This window comes from Pararge aegeria, chromosome 26 (assembly GCF_905163445.1).
Source record: "Pararge aegeria chromosome 26, ilParAegt1.1, whole genome shotgun sequence".
Taxonomy (NCBI): Eukaryota; Metazoa; Arthropoda; class Insecta; order Lepidoptera; family Nymphalidae; genus Pararge; species Pararge aegeria.
In genome coordinates, this window is record NC_053205.1 from 5,234,628 (window position 1) to 5,258,762 (window position 24,135).

Sequence of the window (24,135 nt, forward strand, 5' to 3'; positions counted from 1 at the left end):
CCTATCTCTTAAGTTAGACCAGACTGCTCACGGTGTGCCAATTTAATTTAAATTCGGTCAAATAGTTTAGGAGTCCATCGCGGACAAACATCGTGACAGGAGATTTATATATATTAAGATTAATTATTTATATTTTATTAATTAATAATTAACTAGGGGGCTGTTTGCGTCGCTAACAGGCAGGACGGAGGTTATGCGGGACTCCCCCCTCTAAAGGGGGTATACCCAAACTAAAAACCACCACGGTCCTCTGCTCATTGTGGGAGGAGACCAGTGCTCTGTAGTAGATCGGTAATAGGTTGATGACGAAGACGCTAAGACTCCCAGACCAGAGAAAATTCGGTAAAAAGTAACAGATCTTCATTCTTAGAGAAAGTCGTCTTATCTGTGTTTACAGGCAATGCAAAACTGCTAAAATATCATAAGAAATTTATATTATTCTCTATTATATTATTTTCAATTTTCTTAGTAATTTATATATTTTTTTTTGTTATATTATTCTAAAATTGTTTTTCTAGCTGTTTGCAGCAGCCTTATGTACCCAACGGATTTGCATGCTATGTTCGCATCGAGAAGGCACAATTGTATACACATGCCAAATGTCCTATAGTTTATATTAGAGTAAGCAGTTGATTGTCAGTTTTGCGAACGAAATAAAAAAAAAAAAAAAAAAAATAAGAATACGAAGGTGAACATACTCGTAAGAAAGGTTAAGTCAGAAAGCATATTCAAAAATGTTAAGACGACTATTATTTATTTACTCTTACTAACATTTAAGTCATTGCGGTATGCTAAAGTGTATTTTAGTTTGTTTATTCTTTACAGTTAGTTATCAGTATTGTATTGTATTTATGTGCGTAGTCTGGTTTATGTAGTTCATTGTATGTATTTTATAAATTTAAAATGCATATAAATTTCGGAACCGCAGGATTTGAACTAGCGACTGTAGCGTCATCTAAGTAGGAAACGTTGCAGTTTCGATCTACTGTTTCAAAGGTCCATATTACAATGGAGTATACGCGATATATGGAGTGGACGCGATGGAGAGAGCTATGCTCGGAGTATCTCTACGCGATCGAATCAGAAATGTGGAGATTCGTAGAAGAACCAAAGTTACCGACATAGCTCAACGAGTCGCGAAGCTTTAGTGGCAATGGGCCGGGCACATAGTTCGGAGAAAGGATGGACGTTGGGGTCCCAAGGTGCTGGAATGGCAGCCCCGTACTGGTAAGCGCAGCGTTGGTCGACCCCCAACGAGGTGGACAGACGACATTAAGCGCGTCGCAGGTAGCCGTTGGATCCAAGCGGCTCAGAATCGTGGAACTTGGAACTTCCTACAAAAGACCTATGTCCAGCAGTGGACGTCTATCGGTTGATGTGATGATGATGATGATGATATTATAATGAGACACGTTTGAAACAAGAGATGACACATTGCATTTTATATGCATTTTAAATTTATAAAATTGATAATTCCTCCAAGTGTTGGTAAAAACACTAATAAAAAATGATAAAAATCGTATGTAGGTATGTTTTAATAGTGTTTTTTGGTTTCGATAATTGAGATCGCTACTTAGCGATAAGGCCACCTTTTCTATCCTACTATTTGAATAGTCTACTTTCTTTTAATATCTTGTTGTGGAATTACAAATAAAGATTATGAATATAAATAAATAAATAAATAAGGTAAATTTCACCTTAATGATTCGATTTTGATTACATATATGATAGAAGCGGTCGTTACTTTGCGGGAAATCTAATGTTAATATATTATGTATCATGAATAGCGTTATGAAAAGTGTCTTTGTCGTATAAGAAGTGACAACCCAATAAAATGCAGCTAAAAGACACTTTCGAACTACTTTACTACTGTACTTTCTAGTTTCCATGTCATTTAGTTTACCATGTAGTTTTTTTATTTTTTAACTTTATCCGGATGAAAATTAAAGTGATTAAAAAAAATTATATCTACTTGAATTTTGGCACTCGGGTGTTCTGCTCGCACGTTTTAAATGAATAATTCTATCGGTATTCATGACAATTAATCTTAATATATATAAATCTCCTGTCACGATGTTTGTCCGCGATGGACTCCTAAACTACTAAACCGATTTTAAATTAAATTGGCACACCGTGAGCAGTCTGGTCTAACTTAAGAGATAGGATAGCTTAGATCTTTAATTATAGTCGCAATTTTATTTTATTGCAAATTATTTGTCTATAATTAATTGACAGTCACATGTTATATATATTTATATATACTACTAAAATCATTTAAGGCTTAGCGATACTGAATACTTTAAAAACAAAATCAAACGCAGACGAAGTCGCGGGCAACAGCTAGTATTATTATATATTCATGCGAAAATTATTTGCGAATTACATGCGAAGCTTAATTTGCTATATTCCGCGAAAAGCTGGAGAATCTGTATGGTGTAATTTATAATTTCTTCAACTCTTATACTCCACACCAAACAGATCTTCGGCAATGTACCCTCTACGCACGTTTCGCTCCGAAACCGGAGCATCCTCAGGACATGTTGACTTTACAATAAATAATTGGTTACTGAACATGTAATTACACCATACAGATTCTCCTGCTTTTCAATGAGTGAGAGCGAAAATTGACAATTCCCAATCGTAACACAGTAAATAATTTACTTTTAAATGCGACAAAACACTCGACCCCCTATCTCTCGGGTAACATATATAGTCTAATGAGGACATTATCATCTCATTAATCGGTAGGATTTCCATATATTTTTTTTGCTCCTTATATAAAAATAATTGAATCGCCGAAAAATTACAATATTCGCATCGTTATGTCTCGCAGTTATCACTTATTTGCATTTGAGTGACGATAATATAGAAAATATCAAATTCCTCTGGATTTAGTCCATCTTATTTACTGTAGATGATAACGGGAAAGTAAACATTTTGCGATGGTGTAAGACAGGTGTTTTTATTTTTTTTTTTTTTTTTTTTTTATTTATTAGCTTTTCAAGGGAAACAAACAGTATAATTATACATAAAAGTAATGCCGTATTTTTGTATCACATAGACCAATAAAGTTTCCACAACTTGGTTATACATATAACACGATAACATTAACCACAATTGCTTAGGAGTAAGTACCTAGCAAGCAATTATTGTACAAAAAAAAGAAAAAATAATAATAATGTAAGTAAAACAAAAATGAAAAACAAAAACTTTAAAGCTATAGTACTTATTTTGTCAAAATAAATTTTCTAAACGTGCCAATTTTGACATGAAAAATGTCCGTCTCACAATATTTGTTGTTAAAAGCATTGCACGCACGAGATAAAAAGTTATTTGCCGAATACCTTGTCTTCCATCTAGCCCACGCAAAGGGAGGTTTACGCCTTGCATTTAACCTACGACATGCAAAATCGATATTACTTAGAAGAAGAGGGGAGTCAACTAAATTATGTATTATTTTAAATAAATAAATAAATAATTATGCTACGACAATACACACATCGCCATCTAGCCCCAAAGTAAGCGTAGCTTGTGTTATGGATACTAAGATAGTTGTTGAATATTTTTATGAATACACATAAAAGGTCGTGGTTATTTTCGCATGTTTTTTTTTGTTTTTTTTACTTTGCACCTCAAGTTGGACACAGAACCAAGCGAACTATTCAAAGCGGGCGAAACTGCGGGGGGAAGCTAGTCCTTGCTTAATATTATAAATGCGAAAGTGTGTTTGTTTGTCACGCTTTTACGCCCTTTTTTTTTCTTTATACAGAGCAAATGCCGCTAACCACTCCGTTGGGCGAAACGGAGAAGCTATGTGGGACACCCACTAAAGACTCTGTGTGTCCCTCGATAGACCTAGGAAATGAGAGCACGGGGTTCACTTGCGTATTCACCGCACTCTCTCCAAGGTTTTGACCCCCCATGCATGGCGGGGTTCATCGTCAATGGCCTGATCGCTGCGGAATCCTCCAGAAAGCTACACGGCACGCCACCTTCTTAGGCCTGTCATTAGTTGGGTGACAAACTTCACTCTTTTACGCTCTAACCAAGCCACCAAGTAGCTTGATTTTTCGCATAGAGTTATTTGAAAAGACGGAGAGTAAATATGTTTGCAGAAAAAAAAAACGTTTCAATGGGATAAGTGAAAAGCATTAATAAGCCGGGTACAACGAGTGAAATATAATTCTTATTGAAAATAACATATCGCGGCTATAGGATTAGGCTTTTAGAATTATTAGATTATAATCGATAAAAAAAAAAAAAAAAACTTACAATTGGCATATAAGATTATTATCGACATTGGATTGCAATGATTATTTTTAATGAGATAACTAAAATAATTGCCGCGTAGGTATTTAAGGTTTCTTTAAATTTTCTTTAAACTTCAAAAGTTTGAAGAAAATTTAAAGAAAGAAGAAGGCATTTAGAAGCAGGCGTTACTTTGAGAAAATCCATGATAAATTATGAAAACTAAGCTTAATTTTCTGTACTCAGCGAAAAGCAGATTTCCGCAAAGTAACGCCGGCTTCCAAATGTCTTCTTCTTCTTTATTAAGCCTTAAATACCTACGCGAAAATTAATTTAGTTATCTTATTTAAAAATAATCATTGCAATCCAACAGATTGTATCTGTTACATTTCCCTTATAGTAGGTATTAATATACTAATTATTTTTTTTGTTACCTAGTTACTTAAGGGATGATGGGGCTGGCATATCAGTGTTGGATAGAAGTCCCAAATAAATAAAGATTAAAAAAAAAAAAAAAAAATCATTATCCTGGCGCTTTCCCTATTTGGAAAGATGGGCCCTCCTGATATTTGTCCCATTAAAATAACAGGAGATGAGTTTGGTTATGTATTTTAGGGCGGTTGCCACCTGACGCCAAGACTGCCACTACCTCGAGGTGTGAGCGCCGCCGTTGATCCACGTGGGGCTCATTCGCCGCCATCTCTAATGCGTGCCCCAGTCTAGACCCGCAGCCCTGCCCACAGCCTCGCCTCCGAATACGTCGGAGAAGCCGGGGGTAGGGGTTTTTTTACAGAGTAACCTTCTCTGGCCTTGTGGTCCGCGGGAGGTATTTAAATTTCCTCCCTACGTAGGTAACTCAGAAAAGATAGAAGTGCGTGCTGGGATTCAAACTCGGCCCCCCGAATTTGAAGCTGAAATCCAACCACTGGGCTACCACCGCTTACCTAAATACCGTACCGAGTACGATATGAGAGCCGTGGCTTAGTGGAAAAAGCGCTGAGGCCGTGATTGCCACAGAATCGCAGGTTCAAATCCTGTCGTGTCCGTAATTTTTAAATGCTTTAAAAAAAATGTAAAATCGATATTTCCTACAAGTGTAAAACTCTAATTCAATTATAAAAAAACACTTCTTAATTGGCAAAAAAAAATCAACGGACATAAATTATAATACTTTATAGTTACTTAAGTTAATATAAATTTATACAAGTACGGAACAACCCTTATAATGTATGCACGCGTTATAATTACCATTTTTAAATACTTTTACATTGATGTTACCAACGATATGCATTTTAAATAAAAGTGGTCCCAAAAGTACACCCGAAGTGACAGCGCTACAGTATTATGCGAGTCGATATACGAATTTTTATCCACTGTCCAGCAATTATAAAATGTTTATTTAAAATCACAAGGTATGTTTGTTTCTTAAATTTTCGCAGCTAATTCACTGAACTGACCTGATTGAACTATATGTGCGGCAAAACAAGTGTTTTGAAACTGGAAGGCACAAGTTGTTTTTTTTGGCATATTCTGATGACTGAGCATCTATCTAAAGCAAACCTTCCTTGGGAACAAGCATATGTATATGAAGTAAAAGTAGACCAACCTGTGTGCCCTGAGCGACACCCCACGAATATTCTGCGGTTCGACCGTGTCTTTGTTAGGCACTTGTGTCGCGAAGCTCGGCGAGCAGTATAGCGTCACGTCGCAGAAGCGTTCTGAAATGAAAGAAACATAAGTTATATTTTGAGATAAAAAAATATATTACAAATCCAAGACGATGAACAAAAGGTTTGGAACATAAACTTTAGGTTAAAATTGTTGAATGAAGTTATATATAATATATATACATATATATATATATATATATATATATATATATATATACATTTATGTTAACATAATTGTTATTGTCCACAATTATGCAAACATTTTATATGTACGTTTATGTTTACATAATTGTGTACTGGTGAACGCTTCATAAGTGCCTGTGATCGGTCTACATGAATAAAGAATATTCTAATTTGAATTTAAATTTTGGTACATCGTACATGTGGATATGCTGTAAATAAGGAGGATCCCTCATTTATAACAGGTATGCACCTTCCAATATCAGTTGACTGTTTTATACGGGTTTAAATACAGATAAAATAAATGTTATTTGGATAGCACAGCGTTTAATTTAAACACTTCTGTTGAGTTAATTTGTATATTATGTAGTAAATAATGAATTTAGCGATGTATTTACAGGCGTAACTTTGCAAAGAAATTTGATGATCTAAAATTAAATAAAACACGATTAAATAAGTCACGAGTTTTAACTTCGAATGTTCGTCAAATGAACTACTATTAAAAAAATATTTATATATCACACTGTAGAGATCTGTAAGGTTTTCTAGATTTTGTTTTTTTGAAGTTATAATTCTTTTGGCGCGTTAGGGAAAAATGGTGAGAGTAAATTTTTACGATGCGCGCGTCTACACCGTCTCAAAAAACCGACACCATGAGCTTCAGTCAACATTTTAGTTTTTCTAAAAAAAGTTTGACAGTTGCCTTTCAATAATTCAAACAATACCTTTTTTCTATTGTAGGTGTAATTTTTTCTGCAAACGTAGAATAAGGCGAAAGATAACATTTTTGAAAAAACTTTTATCTAGTTACGCCTAATAAATATAACTTCTAAGGCGTGTACAAGTGTACACACACGTTTTTTTTTAATTGTATATTGGTAGATGAAATGATGCCCTTGATTCAACACTACTGACAATTATCACAGTAAACCGAATTGCACAGTGCAAGTCCAACCAATAAAATGCCGCTACTACGGGTCTCGATGCACTGTGAGACTTCAGAGTAATATTTATAAAGCCCTAATACCTACCATAGATAAGGTTAGCAAACACACCATTCATTAAACTATTATATTATTTCTAATCACGTGCACACATTATGATAATGTGTTACGTAAATTTGTACCACGAATATTATTTATAGAACCAACGAACTTCAAAATAGTTTATTTAATTGTAACGATCACGACACGTCAACGACCAGTAAGTCTTACCAGGTTTTCTTTTAGTTTTATTGTAGGAGGAATTTCTCATGGATGTCAGCAGGCCATCAGGCAAGTTGACATGCCCAACTTCACTAGGAGTTGAATCACTCAGTGCCCTACGGCCTATAACCTCCTGCATTCAGTGGCCTTCCTTCCCGGAACCAGTGGCGTGCATAGAGGGTATGCACAGGGTATGAAGATGATATAAAATGAAGAAAATCTCCAGTATGAGTTATAAATACTTGAGGGTAGGCTTTTTGTAACTCTTACAAAGGCTATGCTTAAGTTTTTTTTAACTCATACTGGAGGTTTTCTTTATTTTATATCATCTGCGTACACTGTGCATACCCCCTATGCAAGCCAGTGCCCGAGAACTGCAATACGCATTACTTCAGAAAGTGTTATCAATTAAAAATTAAAAATTAAAGAATATACCTCATTCTTATTCAATAATACAAGTAAATCGCACTCTGCATAGTTCGTCGTTTCAGGGCCATTTTGGAAATATATAACTTCCTAATTCTCTCTGGTCTAGTATCTAGCCATGATGGTGGTCCGTTCCAGTCCGATGCCTCTCAAAAACCAAGAAGATGGGCCACCTAATGGTAAGTGGAAAATCATCGCCTATACACAGCGCAAAACTGCACAGAGCATGTAAAGAATACATACATACAAAGTCTCGCCCCGTGTCCATCAACCTGAATCAAATTCATTTATTTTAAGTAGGCCTAATTAATAAGCACTTTTGAAACGTCAAGTCAGTCTGTTTGTAGTAACTCTACTACCGGTTCGGAAGGCAGATTCCACTGAGAAGAGCCGGCAAGAAACTCAGCAGATTACTCCTTTTCAACATCGTTTTAAAGTTTAACAATCTTTAGAATTTTTCTGTTTTGTGAGAGATGAGAGCGGAGTGCAGCTTCCAAGCTGCCTTGTCGTTAAGGAATTCATCAATCTTGTAGTAACCACGATTTCTTAAATATGTTTTAATATATTGTTTAAACTTAGGTAAAGGTAGATCTAATATTACCTTCGGTATCATGTTATAAAAGCATATACCCATCCCCACAAAGGATTTCTGTACTTTTCTCAGACGATATGCAGATATCACTTACTTATATCCGTTTCTAGTTAGTCGACTGTTTATATCGATTTTTGTTTATTAATTACTTATGTTTTGTTTATTCAAGTGTATACATATTATTGAATGGTAGACTGTTAAGTCTCATCTGATTGTTTTGCCAATTGAGACCAGCTTGGCAACTGGCTTACTGGCTGGCGATAATATATATATTGCGAGGCTACTTGAAGTATACCTATTTCTTTAAATTTGGTACGAAGGGATTCGCGTGATCTAAGTTTATATATCGATCGCACAGCTCTTTTCTGTAGTATAAATATAGTTTCTATATCAGCAGCTCTGCCCCATAACAAGATCCCATACGACACTACACTATTGAGGCGTAGGTACCAATAAACTCATACACCAATAATTACACTATCAACATCAGATCAACAATCAGGCCGATAAACGGCAATGCGGCTTGGCTGCCTGGCGGCAGAAATAAGCTTGCCATTTTTAAAATTAAAATTACAGTAAAGTTTTCTTGTATAATAAAAACAAACACGAGTTGTATAAGTTCGAAAACTAGCAAACTGAAAATCAAATCAGAGTACGTTTTGCGCAATCACTTTTGTAAGCGTAAACTTTCAAAGGGAAACTCGTGAACTGTAACGTGACAGAAGCGTCACGTGTTAATCGTTAATAAACTCTCGATCGGCCAATTGAGTTCCTCAGTCCCACGAATTGAGAAATTTGTTGCTCGGAATTAAAGAAGTCTGACAAAAATCACTTGCAAATTTCTTTACCCTACATCTTTCTACAATTTTAGTTTAAAGTCACCAGGGCAGCCATGCTTATTTTGTTGTAAAGAGTAGAGTTTTCGCAATTCCTTTTTAAACCACCTATATTTAATACTCACAGTCCTGACTCTACTTGACTTAAGTAATGCTTTTAATACATCACATCATATACTATCACTTCTTTTTAAGTCTCCAAAATACAAAATTCATTTATTTTAAGTTGGCCTAGTTTATAAGAACTTCTAAAACGTCTAGTCAGTTTTTTTGTAGTGGCTCTACTACCGGTTCGAAAGGCACAGCTCAATTAAGTTAAATCCATCGGTGATAGAATGGTTCCTGAGTTAACTCAATGGTCATTTTGGGTTGAGGAAACCTCAGCGTCCTAGTATAATGATACGGTGCGGTTGGCGTACCTCAGGGTGGCGTGTTATGTCGCTTCCTCTTAACTATCTCAACTAACTCAATTACTCAAAAAGTCAACTTATATTTCTTCTCTATCATACTCGTATGCAGATGATATACAAATATATCGTAATTAAACTCTTATCTCTCCTTCTCGCACGTCATCTTGATAATCTCGGTTCTACTGTTGCTGCGATTAATAGAGATTTAACCGAAATTTTCGAGTGTAGCAGACAGTGTGGTAAATGCAGAGATAACTCAATCTGTCATTATTGACAGCTCGGTACTGAGAACTAGAGTTGACTGACAAAATCTGCCTCCTATTTTATACAACGGTGTCACAATTCCTCACTGAAGGTACTGTTGAAGAACTTGGCTTCCACTTAATAAAAAAATACTCATGGTTCACGCAAGCATAGCACGAGTAAGAGGACTTTTGGGAATTTAGATAGCTGCGTAATCTGCGATACGTTCCTTAACATCTCCAACAAAACTTACGTTGACAGATTGTATTTTTCTCTCCATTCGCGACTATGCAGATAGGCCATATAGATTGATAGAATAACTTTATTGCAACGAAACACAAAGAAACAATATAAAGACAAAAGTAAGTAGTGTTAGGGTGTAAAGGCAGCCTTATCACTAAAAGTGATCCATTACAGGCAACCTAAGCGTAAGAAGCTATCAGTAAAACGGACGGATGGTGCACAAAGTAAAGATAAACAAATAAAATAAATAAATAAATATACTACGACAATACATCGCCATCTAGCCCCAAAGTATGCGTAGCATGTGTTATGGGTACTGAGATCGCTGATGAATATTTTTTATGAATATAATACATATAAATACTTATAATATACAGATAAACACCCAGACACTGAATAACTTTCATGTTCATCACACAAACACTCTACAGTTGTGGGAATCGAAACCACGGCCTTGGACTCAGAAAGCAGAGTCGCTGCCCACTGTGCCACTCGAAAGATATAAAATAAATATACAAACTATAAATAAATAAAAAAATTTACAAATATTTAATACCTATAAATATGAAAATACATATATTAAATAAACATATGCTATAGTAAACTTACAATATCACTTAATTACGAAGATAAATAATATTTTTTCAGACGGTGCAGTGTCTGAAATATGGATAGACTCAGAATGACGGATTTCCCACGGCAGAGAGTTCCAAAAGAGCAACTAAAGAAACTTAAGCCTTTTTAAAATCTTGCTATACGGTTCATATTTGGCTTACGCAAATATGACTATGACGAATTCGGTCGAAAGCTTAATAAAGGTCGCCGTAGCCTTATCGTCGTCGCCGGGAATTGCTTTTACTTTGCCTTTTGTACTTACGTTGTGTTATTTAACCAATTGAATCCTTTTCTAAACGAGATCTTTTAATCCATCCATCCTTACAAACTTTCACATATGTCATATTAGTAGGAAGTTACCCCTCTAGCAAGAGCATTGTCGTATCGTTCACGTTATCGTATGCTATAAGTGCATTTTTCGGATGCTAAGTCCAACGTTGCATATTTCATATTGATTTTAAAATGTCTGCTACCCAGGCGTAGTGTAACCCGGTCCCAGGTTCGATCCCCGGCGAGGACAGCTCCTCGGTTAACCGACTTCAAAAAGGAGGAGGTTGTCAATTTGTCGAAATCTTTTTTTTTTTGTATGTATATTATCCGATTACTCGACGACGCCAGAACCGATTTGAAAAATTCTTTTCCTCCGATATCGTCTGGTGTTAAGCTTCGGCCGTGGCTAGTTACCACCTCACCGACGAAGATGTGCCGCCAAGCGACTAGGCTTTCCTAAGATGTCGCGTAGAAACCAATTAACATACATATTACCATCTTAAACTGCATCATCACTTGCCATAGACGTGACGTCATTCGGCGCTGTCATGGCGGATCGCTTAGTTTGCAGTTTTATATATTGAAAATAGAAAATATTGAAAATCTCGCATAGAGCATAACCAAAAATACGTTTTTCATAATACACGAATCTTATAGGTTTTATGAAAAAAATAAAAAATAAAAATATAGCGGTGATAGCCCAGTGGGTAGGAGCTCGACTTATCTTTCGGAGGGCCGAGTTCGAATCCCAGCACGTAATACCTCTAACTTTTCTAAGTTATATGACGGCCGATTGGCGCAGTTTGCAGCGACCCTGCTTTCTGAGCCCAAGAGGCCGTGGCTTCGATTCCCACTACTGGAAAATGTCTGTGTGATGAGCACGAATGTTTTTCAGTGTCTAGGTGTTTATATGTATATTCTAAGTATTTATGTATGTTATTCATAAAAATATTCATCAGTCATCTTAGTACCCATAATACAAGCTACGCTTACTTTAAGGCGAGATGACGATGTGTGTATTGTCGTAGTATATTTATTTATTTATTTATTTATATGCGTTTTAAGTAATGAAATATCACTTCTTTCAACGGTGAAGGAAAACATCGTGATGAAACCTGCACGCCTGAGTGTTCCCCATAATGTTCCTAAAGGTGTGTGGAGTCCACCAATCCGCACTGGGCCAGCGTGGTGGACCCCGGACTTAACCCCTTCTCATTAATATCGGCCGGCCGGTAATGGGTTGATTTCATTATGAGGATATATCATTAAAAAGATATGTATTCCATTTTTTGTTACTGCCGTAATCATGCGTATTACCCAAGCATAACCCCCCTTCAGAACGGAAGGTCGGACCTGTTCCGAAAAATGGGGGATTTAACTTGCGACTAGTGGTAGGTAAAATAGCTACATAGGTATTTCGAAAACCATAACGTTTCAAGACACGTGCACGCCGAAGTGAAACTAGTATGTTATTTTTGGACATTTTCGAAACGAGTTTTGAGTTGAGACGTTTTTTTGAACTCGATATAGTTCGAGAGCCGGTGGCAGTTTTTTTTTTAAATCATTAGATATTTCGGGCAAACAGATCTAGGAGATGTTGACTTTACAATGAATGATGCTCCGGTTTCGGAGCGAAACGTGCGTAGAGGGTGTATTGCCGAGGATCTGTTTGGTGTGGAGTATAAGGATTGAAGAAATTATAAATTACACCACACAGGTTCTCCTGCTTTTCGCGGAGTATAGCAAATTAAGCTTAATTTTGATAATATATCATGGATTTCCGCAAAGTAACGCCTGCTTCTATACAATAGATCTAGAACTATAAATGACTCTGTGCTGACCCAGTTATAACCACGATCCATGCAACTGGGTAATATTTCTATAATATTGTATATCTTGTTTTGTTTGTATACCTACCTTCCTTTTACTGTAATTTGTAAAGTTTATTTTAATTGTAATTGAAGATAATCTTCGGAAGAGGAGGAGGAGACTTCTGACACAGGGGTATTAATACTACTCTTAAAAGAAGACTTCTGCGATATATTGATACCACTTTGTATCTTACCAAAATAAACTTTTTTTTTTCTAATATGTTTTTTTTTTTTTTATAACTTCATCTTCCTGGAGTGCTGATTTCCTCCGATGTGGTGGTCGGAGACCTTTTGTATCCTTTTAACTTTTAATTCAGTGTTTTTATTTGTTTATTTATGTATTATTATTTTTAATTTATTAATTTATGTTTTTATTCATCTATTTATTGTTTGTTTATTTATATATTTATTTAATTATTTATGTTTTTATTTATCCATTTATTGTTTATTTCTTTATTTATTTATTTATTATTATTATTATTGTTTATTCATATATTTGTTACTGATTTTGAGTAGAAGTAGAAAGAGATAGGGCACTACGATGTTACACATGTAAATCTTTATATTCCTATAATATAAATTATACATTGCGTCTTTTACTACTGTGTCCTATTTAATATGTTCGTGGTATGTACCCGTTGAACAATTTTAAAGAAATCCACAAATATAAAATAGAGGACTACGTTAACGATAAAAAAGCTTAGGTTAGAATTAATGCTCTAACCAGGTTGCTTCTTAAATAGTTTTAAATGACCCGGCTAAATTTGTTGTGGGTTTTTTTCATAGACCAGGTCGCGTTTGGAACCCTCGTAGCTTTTTTTAAGTTTACGAATGTAGTTATCGCCATCATCTCACTCATATGTATATATTTTGTGTGTAATGTACACATAAAAAGTGCCATCTATGTGCCATATTTGAATACAGAAATATTTGACCTTAGCTTTGATTTTGTCTTAGAAATAACTGTAACCATTTAAACGTAACGTGGATAGAATCGTTCGTCAGTGCTCGATTACGCGTTATACATGACAGAATTTTTCATCATCATCATCATCATATCAACCCAATAATGGCCCAATTCAGGGCACGAGTCTCCTCCCACAATAAGAAGGGTTAAGGCAGTGGTTCACCACGCTGGCCCACTGCATATTGGTGGTCTCCACACGCCTTTAAGAATATGGAGAACTCTCAGGCGTACATCTATCCGACATCCCAACCCTCTCATAGTTGCGGCTTCTTTTTACTCACCCAACCTTAGCGCCACTCTCAACAAGAGGAGGCCTAAACATATCCTTCACGACCCTGACGATCAGATTACTACTGACAATGCTCCCTATCAGAACACACAATCAACCTATGCACAGCGTCTTCGCCGGCGAAGACGAGGTCCCCGACTTCTAACGTCAACCGGACGTGGGCTCGCACCACGTTCTCGGAAGCGTGCGGATTAACCACCGTCCGTAACCCTTTCACTCCAATCGTCGACGATCCCTTCGCTTCTTCGAGCCCTAGGGTTCAAACTCTTCCTGGCAGAGCCCCATTCCGAGGCTCGCCAACAAGCCCGCGTTACGCTGTTAAAATCATTAGGGTTAATCAGCTACACACAATCTGAAAAAAAAAAAAAAAAACTCAGGCGTACTGGTTTCCGCACGATGTTTTCCCTCACCGTTTAAGCAAGTGATATTTTAATTACTTAAAAGCACTTAGAATAGTTGCAAAACAAGTATCTTCTGCGAAAGTACATGTCACATAAACTCTGTGTGCTTTGAGATGAGGTGAGTGACCTCGTAAATTGTTTGACTCTTAAGTTGACCAATAAAAAAAAAATTAAAAAATTGATGAGTTTCTTAATGACAAGGTAGCTTGGAAGCATCCGGCTACGCTTTCATTTGTCACAAGATAGAAAAATGAATGTTAAAGGATTTGCGTTCTGGAATTTGTACTCGGGCCCCCCGAAAGTAAAGCCGAAGTCCTAACTATATAGGCTATTACCGCTCCGCACCTTTAATATCAGCCTTTAATACTTTAGATTTCTTACGTAAAACTAGCAAACCTATAGGGGATATCGTTAGGTCCACCAAAGAGACTGGCGGGTTTCAGGGGAAGATGTTGCCAGGTTACCGTTAAACTTGCGTCTCAAACATGGGGAATAGGGTGGAATGGTCCTTACAGTAGACCGATCCGGGTGATCGGACAAAGGCAGGCATACCCTTATTAAATAAATAAAATAAAAAAATATCTTAGATACTTATATATTTTTTGTGTGTGTGTGTATGCCAATGAACTCCGAATGGCTGGAGCGATTTGAAAGGATTTTTTGGTATGCGTTTGGCTGGCACCCTGGATAGTTTAGATTCACAAATCAGCACGACAGATGGCGCTGGGGTCCACTATTATATTATATATATATATATATATATATATATATATATATAATATACTAGCGGACCCAGATATATATATATATACGTTATACGTTAAACTTATCATACCAAAATAGCGACTAGCTCTTTAGCTAACTTATTAATTTGTATCAGAATTCAAATATGTAAGAGGATAATCTACAGGTCTACATACATACATAAAATTAAATAACTGTCTGTGCTTTCGAAATTAATGCTTTTTATTAGGCTATTAGACGGATAGATTAACAGGTTCACTAATAGTTACTATTCCTGGATCCTAGGGAAACGGCTACATAACTCACGTTTATCTAGTTCTAGACCGACCTACTTAGACTTTCTGAGCAAACAGTGTGTATATACGTATAGACTATAGAGGCATACTGTTATCAGTATAAAAATATAACAGTCCACTGCTGCAGGGCTAGAACAGGCTGGAGACAAAAATTATATCTCCCGATGATATCCCCCGACTAGGGATAAAAGCACAGGAACGTGGAATAGGAGAAGTTTAAACCCGTTTATTATTACATATATATTCTTTGGATATTATTCCGACATGCGCGCCAGTGCTCTGAGAGTTTATAAAGCTTCGGGAGAAGATACATTTTCATCCTTTCCCCGGGGAGATAATTGTCACCTGCCCATGGTAGCTGTACTGGACTAAAGGCGGGAAGAGGGGTAGTGACAAAAGTATCCCGATCTGCCGTCACCACACATATTATTATTAACACATATAAAATATAACAAAAACAGAAACATATCAAAAGAAGTAGTAATACAAAAGGCGGCCTTATCGCTTAATAGCGATCTCTGCCAGGCAACTTTTGAATTAGGAAAAAAAAAGAAGAGGAGAATAGACTGCTGGTGGTACAAATATTAAAATACATACATGCGAATAACTAAATGCTAATACATAAACTAGTGTACAAAAGTAGATCAAAAGTAAATAATATAATAAATAAATAAATATAAAAATAAACTAATATATATAATAACAACACTTACATATTTAAATACTTTAAAATACAATAAATGAGTAAGTATATACATGCTATTAATAGTCGTAACACTTATGAAATCTTTAACATCTAATATATATGGGTTGGACGTACCAGGGCCCCATAAAAGTGTGGAGTGTGGAGTATTCAGCAAAACCGCATGGCCTTGGGTTTTTTGTGTGGACAAGAAACGTTGTCACCCGAACACATTTCGAACTTGTATGTGCGTTTGTGTGTGTGTGTGTGTGTGTGTGTGTGTGTGTGTGTGTGTGTGTGTGTGCTGTGAAAGATTTGGGGCCACGTCGTCGGTACGTGCTAACTAAAAAACACATAACGTGCATCTCTTTGAGTATGCTATTTCGAAACTTTATTTGTGGTTCCATACTTACTTACATTTAAATAGGTGCTAAGCCATGATAATTATCAATTGTAGTACGCGGAAAAAGTTGCGGGGACCGCTAGTCAAAAATACTTACACTTTCTTCGAATGAGTCATGTTTCGATTATATCAAAGAATGCATTAACACGAAATGTATTTCTGAATATCGAATTCCGGCATTATGTTTCCACGGTTTTGTCATAATTTCGGACGCCGATTGCCCGTTAATGCGATACTTTTTTTTATCATCATCCCGATATAATTTATCGTAACTCGTTTGCAGTTAGGGTGACGGTCTGTTTGTGTTTTGTCGGACAGTTTGTCAATTTACTTGTAACTGACGTCCCGCAAACGCGAATAGTTTTTGAGTAAACCATTGCCACAGTTAATACTCAAACAAAAACCGGTATGATGGCGCTTACCACCCAAGAAGAAGAAACATTTTATTGCACGTATAACATACAGGAAAAGAAACAGTAAGAAGTATACAGTACACAATGTAGACATGCAAAGTCGGCTTTATTACTGCAAGCAATCTCTTACAGGCAACCTTTGTAGACAGGAATTACAGCAAAAGAACCGATAAAAAAATATTAAATATACATAATATACTGCGACTTGTTTTAAGTCGTCTGTCGATTATACCAACGAATATATTAACATGAAACGTTTTTTTGAATGTCGAATTTCGGAATTATATTTCCATCGTTTTATCAAAACTTCCAACGCCGATTGCCCGTTAATGCGATACGTTTATTTTACCATCGATCGTCTCGATATAATTTATCGTAATTCGGTTGCAGTTAGGATGACGGTCCGTTTGTTATTCGTCGGACATTTTAATCAATTTGTTGCTGATACGACAGTGCGGCTGCGTGCGCGTATATTGTATGTCGTATGTCGTCGTCGGTTAGTATGAATGAATGAATGAATGAATTAATACACTTTTATTGTACACCAAAGAAACAAAAAGTAGTTACAAAGATATAAATACAATCAAGAGAGTACAATTTGGTGGCCTTATCGCTACATAACGATTTCTCTCAGGCAACCAATGGCGTAAAAGGAAAAAACGTAGAAAAGAGGTAGGTGGTGCAATAAATAAGATTTAAAAATTATACAAATATATAAATATAAATAAAAAATATATATATATATATAAATATATTATATATAAATACAAATAAAATATATAACATAAATATCTATATAAATATATTACATATAACATCCCCAATTAGTATGAAATACATAAATAATTCAAATTACACACTTAAAATGATTCGCTTCAGCGTTGTTCGGCTGAAAGAGACAAATAATGATCCTTCACTAGTTTCTTGAAGTATTTTATTTCAACTCAAATTCAAAAGTACTATTTATCCCTTTCCCAGAGATGTAATCTATTTCTGTAATAAATTATGTTGAGATTGGTTAACTGGTTGAGACAAGAATATGTAACATATACTACAAAAAAAATCGTATTGCGAATCCTATTTCGCTCTAAAGATTTTTTTTTAATTCTTCTATGAGTTAGCCCTTGACTGCATTCTCACCTACTGGTAAATGATGATGCGGTCGAAGATGGTAACTGGCTAACCTGTTAGGGGTATTTCAGTTTTATTAAACCCATAGCCTCTAATCGGTTTCTACGCAACATCTTACAAGAACACTTAGAGGCACGTCTTTGTCCGTAGGGTGGTTACTATCCACAGCCGAAGGCTTACAGACCTGACCAGAGATAATTTAGAAACTATAAATTAAAAAACTGCCGCGTCGCATTTAAATTTTATTTTATTTATATAGATCTGATGTTTTTTTCTTTTTTATGTACGCATCAAAAGTGACGCCTATCATCATAATATCAACCCATTACCGACCCACGGGGCACGGGTCTCCTCCGAAAATTAGAAGGATTGGGTCCACCAATCCACCACGCTGACCCAGTGTGGATTGGTGGACACCACACACCTTAAAAAACATTATGTAGAACTCTCAGGCATGCAGGTTTTCTCACGATGTTTTCCTTCACGTTAAAACAAGTGATATCTAATTACTTAAGAAGAAAAGTTAGAGTTGCGTGCTTGGATTCGAAAGTTAAGTCGGGCCACTGAGCTACCACACCGCAGCAATTTACTTTTTTCTTTTTTTTAATAAAGAAGTTAAACAAAGTATTTGCAGTTTTGCGCGACTGGAAGCTATTTGTAGCACATAGTATTCAAAGCTTGATTTACACAAAAAAAAATTTAATTACACCAACTAATGTTGGTAAGCATAAAAATAATTTCAGAAGTGGTTTTTATTTTTTCTAAAAATCCCAAATCCTTTTTTTATAATATTGTCACTATGTGTCGCTCCGCATAAGGCAAGTCACGCACGCGGCGTTCCCTGCGGGTACTTAACGCGAAACGCATCACAAATAATGCGATAAAAAATAAACGCACTGCAGACCAATAATTTTGGTTTTAATAAACCCTGAAAAATTGGGTCCGGTTGGATTTAAAAGTTAATTTATAGCGTTTTTTCGGCGTTTTATCGATGCATGATGATTTATGTTATTACAGGGAATGATGGCTTTACAATTGTGCGTTGTCGCGGATTATAGCAAATATTCATTAAAACTTCAATATATTTTAAAGTTTTCCCGTTTTGTGAGAAATGAGAGCGGGGTGGCCTGCTTCCAAGCAGCCTTGTCGTTAAGGAATTCATCAATTATCATCTTAAATGTGTTTTAATATATTATATTATATATTATCTTAATATATATAAATTTCCTGTCACGATGTTTGTCCGCGATGGACTCCTAAACTACTTAACCGATTTTAAATTAAATTGGCACACCGTAAGCAGTCTGGTCCAACTTAAGAGATAGGATAGCTTAGATCTTTAATTATAGTCTCAATTTTATTTTATTGCAAATTATTTGTCTATAATTAATTTACAGTCACATGTTTTATATATATACTACTATACTCATTTAAGGCTTAGCGATACTGAATACTTTAAAAACAAAATCAAACGCAGACGAAGTCGCGGGTAAGAGCTAGTAATATAATATATTATAAACACTTAGAACGTTTTGAATTCGTTTGTATGGAAAAATAAATGTGCTTCTTTTGATTCAATATTTATACAGGTTGATTTCTTATGAAATATACTTATATATACCTTTCATATTATACTAGCTGTTGCCCGCGACTTCGTCTGCGTTTGATTTTGTTTTTTGATGTGGCGTTCAATTTAGTTGCAGTTCTAAAGAAATTTAAAGTATTCAGTATCACTAAGCCTTAAATGAGGGGTTTGCTGCTGTCCGCTGAGCAGTTCTGTCCTCTATTTCCAACCACTGAATGTGGTTCCATCCATCTACACAAAGTTTGGCCAATTTTAAACACATATTTTAACCTCTATAGTACAAAAATAATAATTTAAATCGGTTATAATTTGTCGGAGTTATGGTGTAAAATCGTCAAACACTTTCATCCCCTCTCCCAAAGGAATCGAGCTTAATGTCGGGATAAAAAGTATTCTATATTACTTCTAACACTCCCAAGAATATGTGTACAAAGTTTCATGAGGATCGATTACTTAGTTTTTGCGTGAAAGCGTAACAAACAAACTTACATTGACATTTATAATATTAAATAGTTATAGGGATAGGGATTTCGTAATTCTGTTACACGTTGTTACTCTTTAATAAAGTAGCAAAGAAAGTACCTAGTAATTTTAGTTTTTTACTTAGCCGCTAATTAGAAAATGCTGTAGAAATAACTTAAGTATTTCTTGCCTTGGTGGTTTCACTCAGTATTTATTGTTGCCATTTTTTTTTTTAATATGTTCACCATATGTCGCTAGTCGGACAAGCGGCGTTCCCTGTAGGTACTTAACTCGACATCAGAGATCGCGTGCGGTCAATCTCATTACAAAGAATGCGATAAAAATATAAACGTACGCGATACCGATTTTGGATTTTAATAACCCTCAGAAAATCGGGTCCGAACGCACCAAAAGTGCGTTTACTGCATTACTTACGGCCATTTCATCGATTTATAAAGTAAACACAGTAATGTGAGGAATGTTTTAAGTTTTTATGACTCACTTAAAGTTTATTACGTTTATTGCAGTGAAAACTTCTTTAGCCGCGAGTTGAGCATTTTTTTTTTCTTTGGTTGTTGATTATGCAGCCTGAGTTGGTAACGGGCTAACCTGTTAGTGGTATGAAAGTTATGTTAAACGCATACCCCCTAATCGGTTTTTTAAGACTATATAACGCTAAATCGCTTAGCGGCACGTCTTTGACGGTAGAGTTGTAACTACAGAATTAGTCACATATAGAATCCTCATTCGACCATTATTGTGAACAAAACAGAGAAAAACATTTAAGCTGTGTAGACATATATGTATATTCTAACCGGGTGATTCACAGTGCCGGATTAACCACGTAGCAAGACTGACTGGGCTGCCTGACTCACTGACTGACTGACTGACAGACACGCACACGCACACATACATCGCCTATAGTAATTTTTTTGTATACACTATTATAAAATTGGTAATATTTGACTGCACCATTTATATAAATTTCATTTCAGTTCATTACCATTTTAATAGCTTCTAATATTCTAATTTAATAATATTAAAAAGCTGCTAAATCTTGAGACGGTAACTACGAGTATATGGCTTACTTATCATTATAATAATAAATAAATAAATAAATATACTACGACAATACACACATCGCCATCTAGCCCCAAAGTAAGCGTAGCTTGTGTTATGGGTACTAAGATGACTGATGAATATTTTTGTAAATAATATACTTAAATGTTTGCTTTGGAACGTCAAATGGTTGAAATACCATCAACACGTACGAAGTTTTGCTTCTTCCTTTCTGATCCGCACCGCAAAGCCTGGAATGCCCTCCCATCTTCCGTCTTCCCTGATAACTATAATCTGGGTACCTTCAAATCAAGAGTGAATAGGCGTCTTCTAGGCAAGCGCGCTTCATCTTAGGCTGCATCATCATTTACCAGCAGGTGTGATTGCAGTCAAGCACTTGTCTATATATTTAATAAAAAAAAAAAAAAAACTTTTTTGCTCTTAATGTGATTAGCATAACTTAAATTCGAAAGATCGATTCTTGGATATAAGCTGCTTAACGCCAATCGGCTTTCAGCCTCACATACATTTTTTATCGTAATAATTTTAATACTATATATACATATAGTATATATATATACTTAAATACTTTTAATATACATATAAACACCCGGACACTGAAAAACATTCATGTTCATTACAAAAACATGTTCCAGTTGTGGGAATCGAACCCACGGCCTTGGGCTCAGAAAGCAGGGCCGCTGCCCACTGCGCCAATCGGTTGTATTATTTGGGTACTAAATAATTTTGGAAAATATAATACCTACCTACATAACACCGATCGTGGAACCGACGTGACCTTTACACAGAACGAGATTAGATAGCCGGTAAATAAATAATAAAAAAAAAAAACTCACACATACATAACTCAGACGGAAAATGAAGTTACTCGTACAGCAAAAATTCTGTGGTTTTTTTCTTAGTCACACACCTGATTGTACACCGGAAACCATCGACTATAAACAGAGCAGCACTTCCGGGGCGTGCAAGGAACACGTTCTAGATATTGCCGCCCCGTGTCCATCAACCAGGGCTAGCGCAGGTAGGAAAAAATTTGGAAAATCCAAAAGTGCACGCCTTATAATCTCATTTTTTTCACAATAAAATTGAAATTTTTTTAACTGAAACTTTCAATGCTCATTACAATTTTTTTTTTCATATTAATTATTATTCATTTTTTGTAAACAAGACACGGGAATGTCATAATGATTGCACATTGAAAGTTACAATTAATATTAGCTAGAATAATTACATGGAAATTTAACGACAGTGAATTGAACGCTCATATTAACTAAGAAATTATGTCGTGTGTTACTTTAGATAATTAAAAAAAAAATATTCCGATACGATCATTTTTTCGACCAATTTTGATGCCACATACACCCGTCCATACACGGACGTCCAGAAAAGATTATGTTTAATGTTATTATTTACTATGTTAAACAAAAAAATTGTTATTGAAATGTATTTTATGTGCCTGACAAATTATTTGACTTGATATTAGTGTACTCAAATTAACCTGTAAGTGCAATATAAATAACAAAAAATCAATTTCAGTTTCGAGAAAACTTCTTTTTTTGAAATGTCGAGAGTAGAGCACAACCTCAACGCTTCGCTTATGAGGCGTGCAATAAAAATTATATCCCCCGGTTATATCCCCTGATATGATTAAAGTGTCCACCAGCTAAGCCATTGGAACATGGAATAGGAGAAGTTTACCCCCGTTTATTAATACAAGAATTATATTTGGATATTATTTCCACTAGTGCGCCAGTGCTCCGAGAGTTGATAAAGCTGTGGGATAAGGTGAATTAAAGATTGGGTGTAAAATATTACTCAAACTAGATTGCTCTTCTAATAATTTTAAATTACATTGTGAGATGGTGATAGCAAAAAAAAACACCCGGCTTAGTTGGTTCTGGGCTTCTTCTTAGACCAAGAAGCGTTTGGAACCCTCGTAGCTTTAGTTTTAAGTTTACGAATGTGGTTATCGCCATCATCTCACTACCGTGTAACTCTTATTTACGCATCAAAAGTGCCACCTATGGGCCTACTTGAATAAAGATATTTTTGACTTTGACTTTGACTTAAATTTTTATCCTTTGTCCGCCCATGCTAGCCGACAATGTCCGCCTGCACGGTGAGCTTGGGCAGGAGACAATTATACCCCCGGGGGAAAGGATAAATTTAACTTCACCCACAGCTTTATCAACTTCGTCGATAGGGTGATAACTAGCCACAGTCAAAGTCTCCCACTAGACCAGCCCAGAGAAAATTCAGAAATTATAAATTCCCAAATTGCCCCTGCCTTAAATCGAATCCGGGACCTCCTGCTTAAATTCACAGCGCTCACCGTTGCGCCAGGGAAGACATCAATAAATATTTTATTCTTAGTGGGCCGTGTGGTCACCACACGGCCCACTAAGAATAAAATATTCAGGCAGTTCATCGTTACAGTTGTGACCACTTGTCCCCTTCCCGCGGATTTCGTACTAAGGGAATATAACGTAGAGCGGGCAGAAGCGCCCTCCATGCTACTACTACCAGTGGCGTGCATAGAGGGTAATAAAGGGAAAATGAAGAAACTCTCCAGTGCGAGCTATTAACATTTTTAAATTAAGCATTGTAAGAGTTATAAAAAGCCTACTGTTTGGGCCATTCATTCACATTTCTCATCTGTGGTCTGGACCGTGAGTGTCTATGGATTCTGTGGTCTTTTTAAGACTGTTCTGAAATGTTCGTTAAAGAAAAACTAAGTCATGGAATACAATCAGCTATTTATTTATTTATTTATTTATCTATTATAATATTCGCACTACGTGAAGTTTTCTTTAAACAAGTCAGCGCAATGGGAGGAGAATTCTACATGGCCCATTCGACCCGGAGCAACAATT

The 24,135-nt window shown here is 35.9% G+C and overlaps 1 protein-coding gene across 5 annotated transcripts in view; it reads right to left on the minus strand.

Annotated features, from left to right (window-relative positions):
- The window catches only part of LOC120635345 (modifier of mdg4-like), a 129,711-nt gene that overhangs the window by 19,113 nt on the left and 86,463 nt on the right, over nt 1–24,135 (minus strand). For all 5 annotated transcript variants that reach the window (XM_039906324.1, XM_039906327.1, XM_039906325.1 and 2 more), the window contains one exon: nt 5,855–5,966. In XM_039906324.1, coding sequence (XP_039762258.1) covers nt 5,855–5,966 — 112 coding nt within the window. The remainder of the gene's footprint in view (nt 1–5,854; nt 5,967–24,135) is intronic.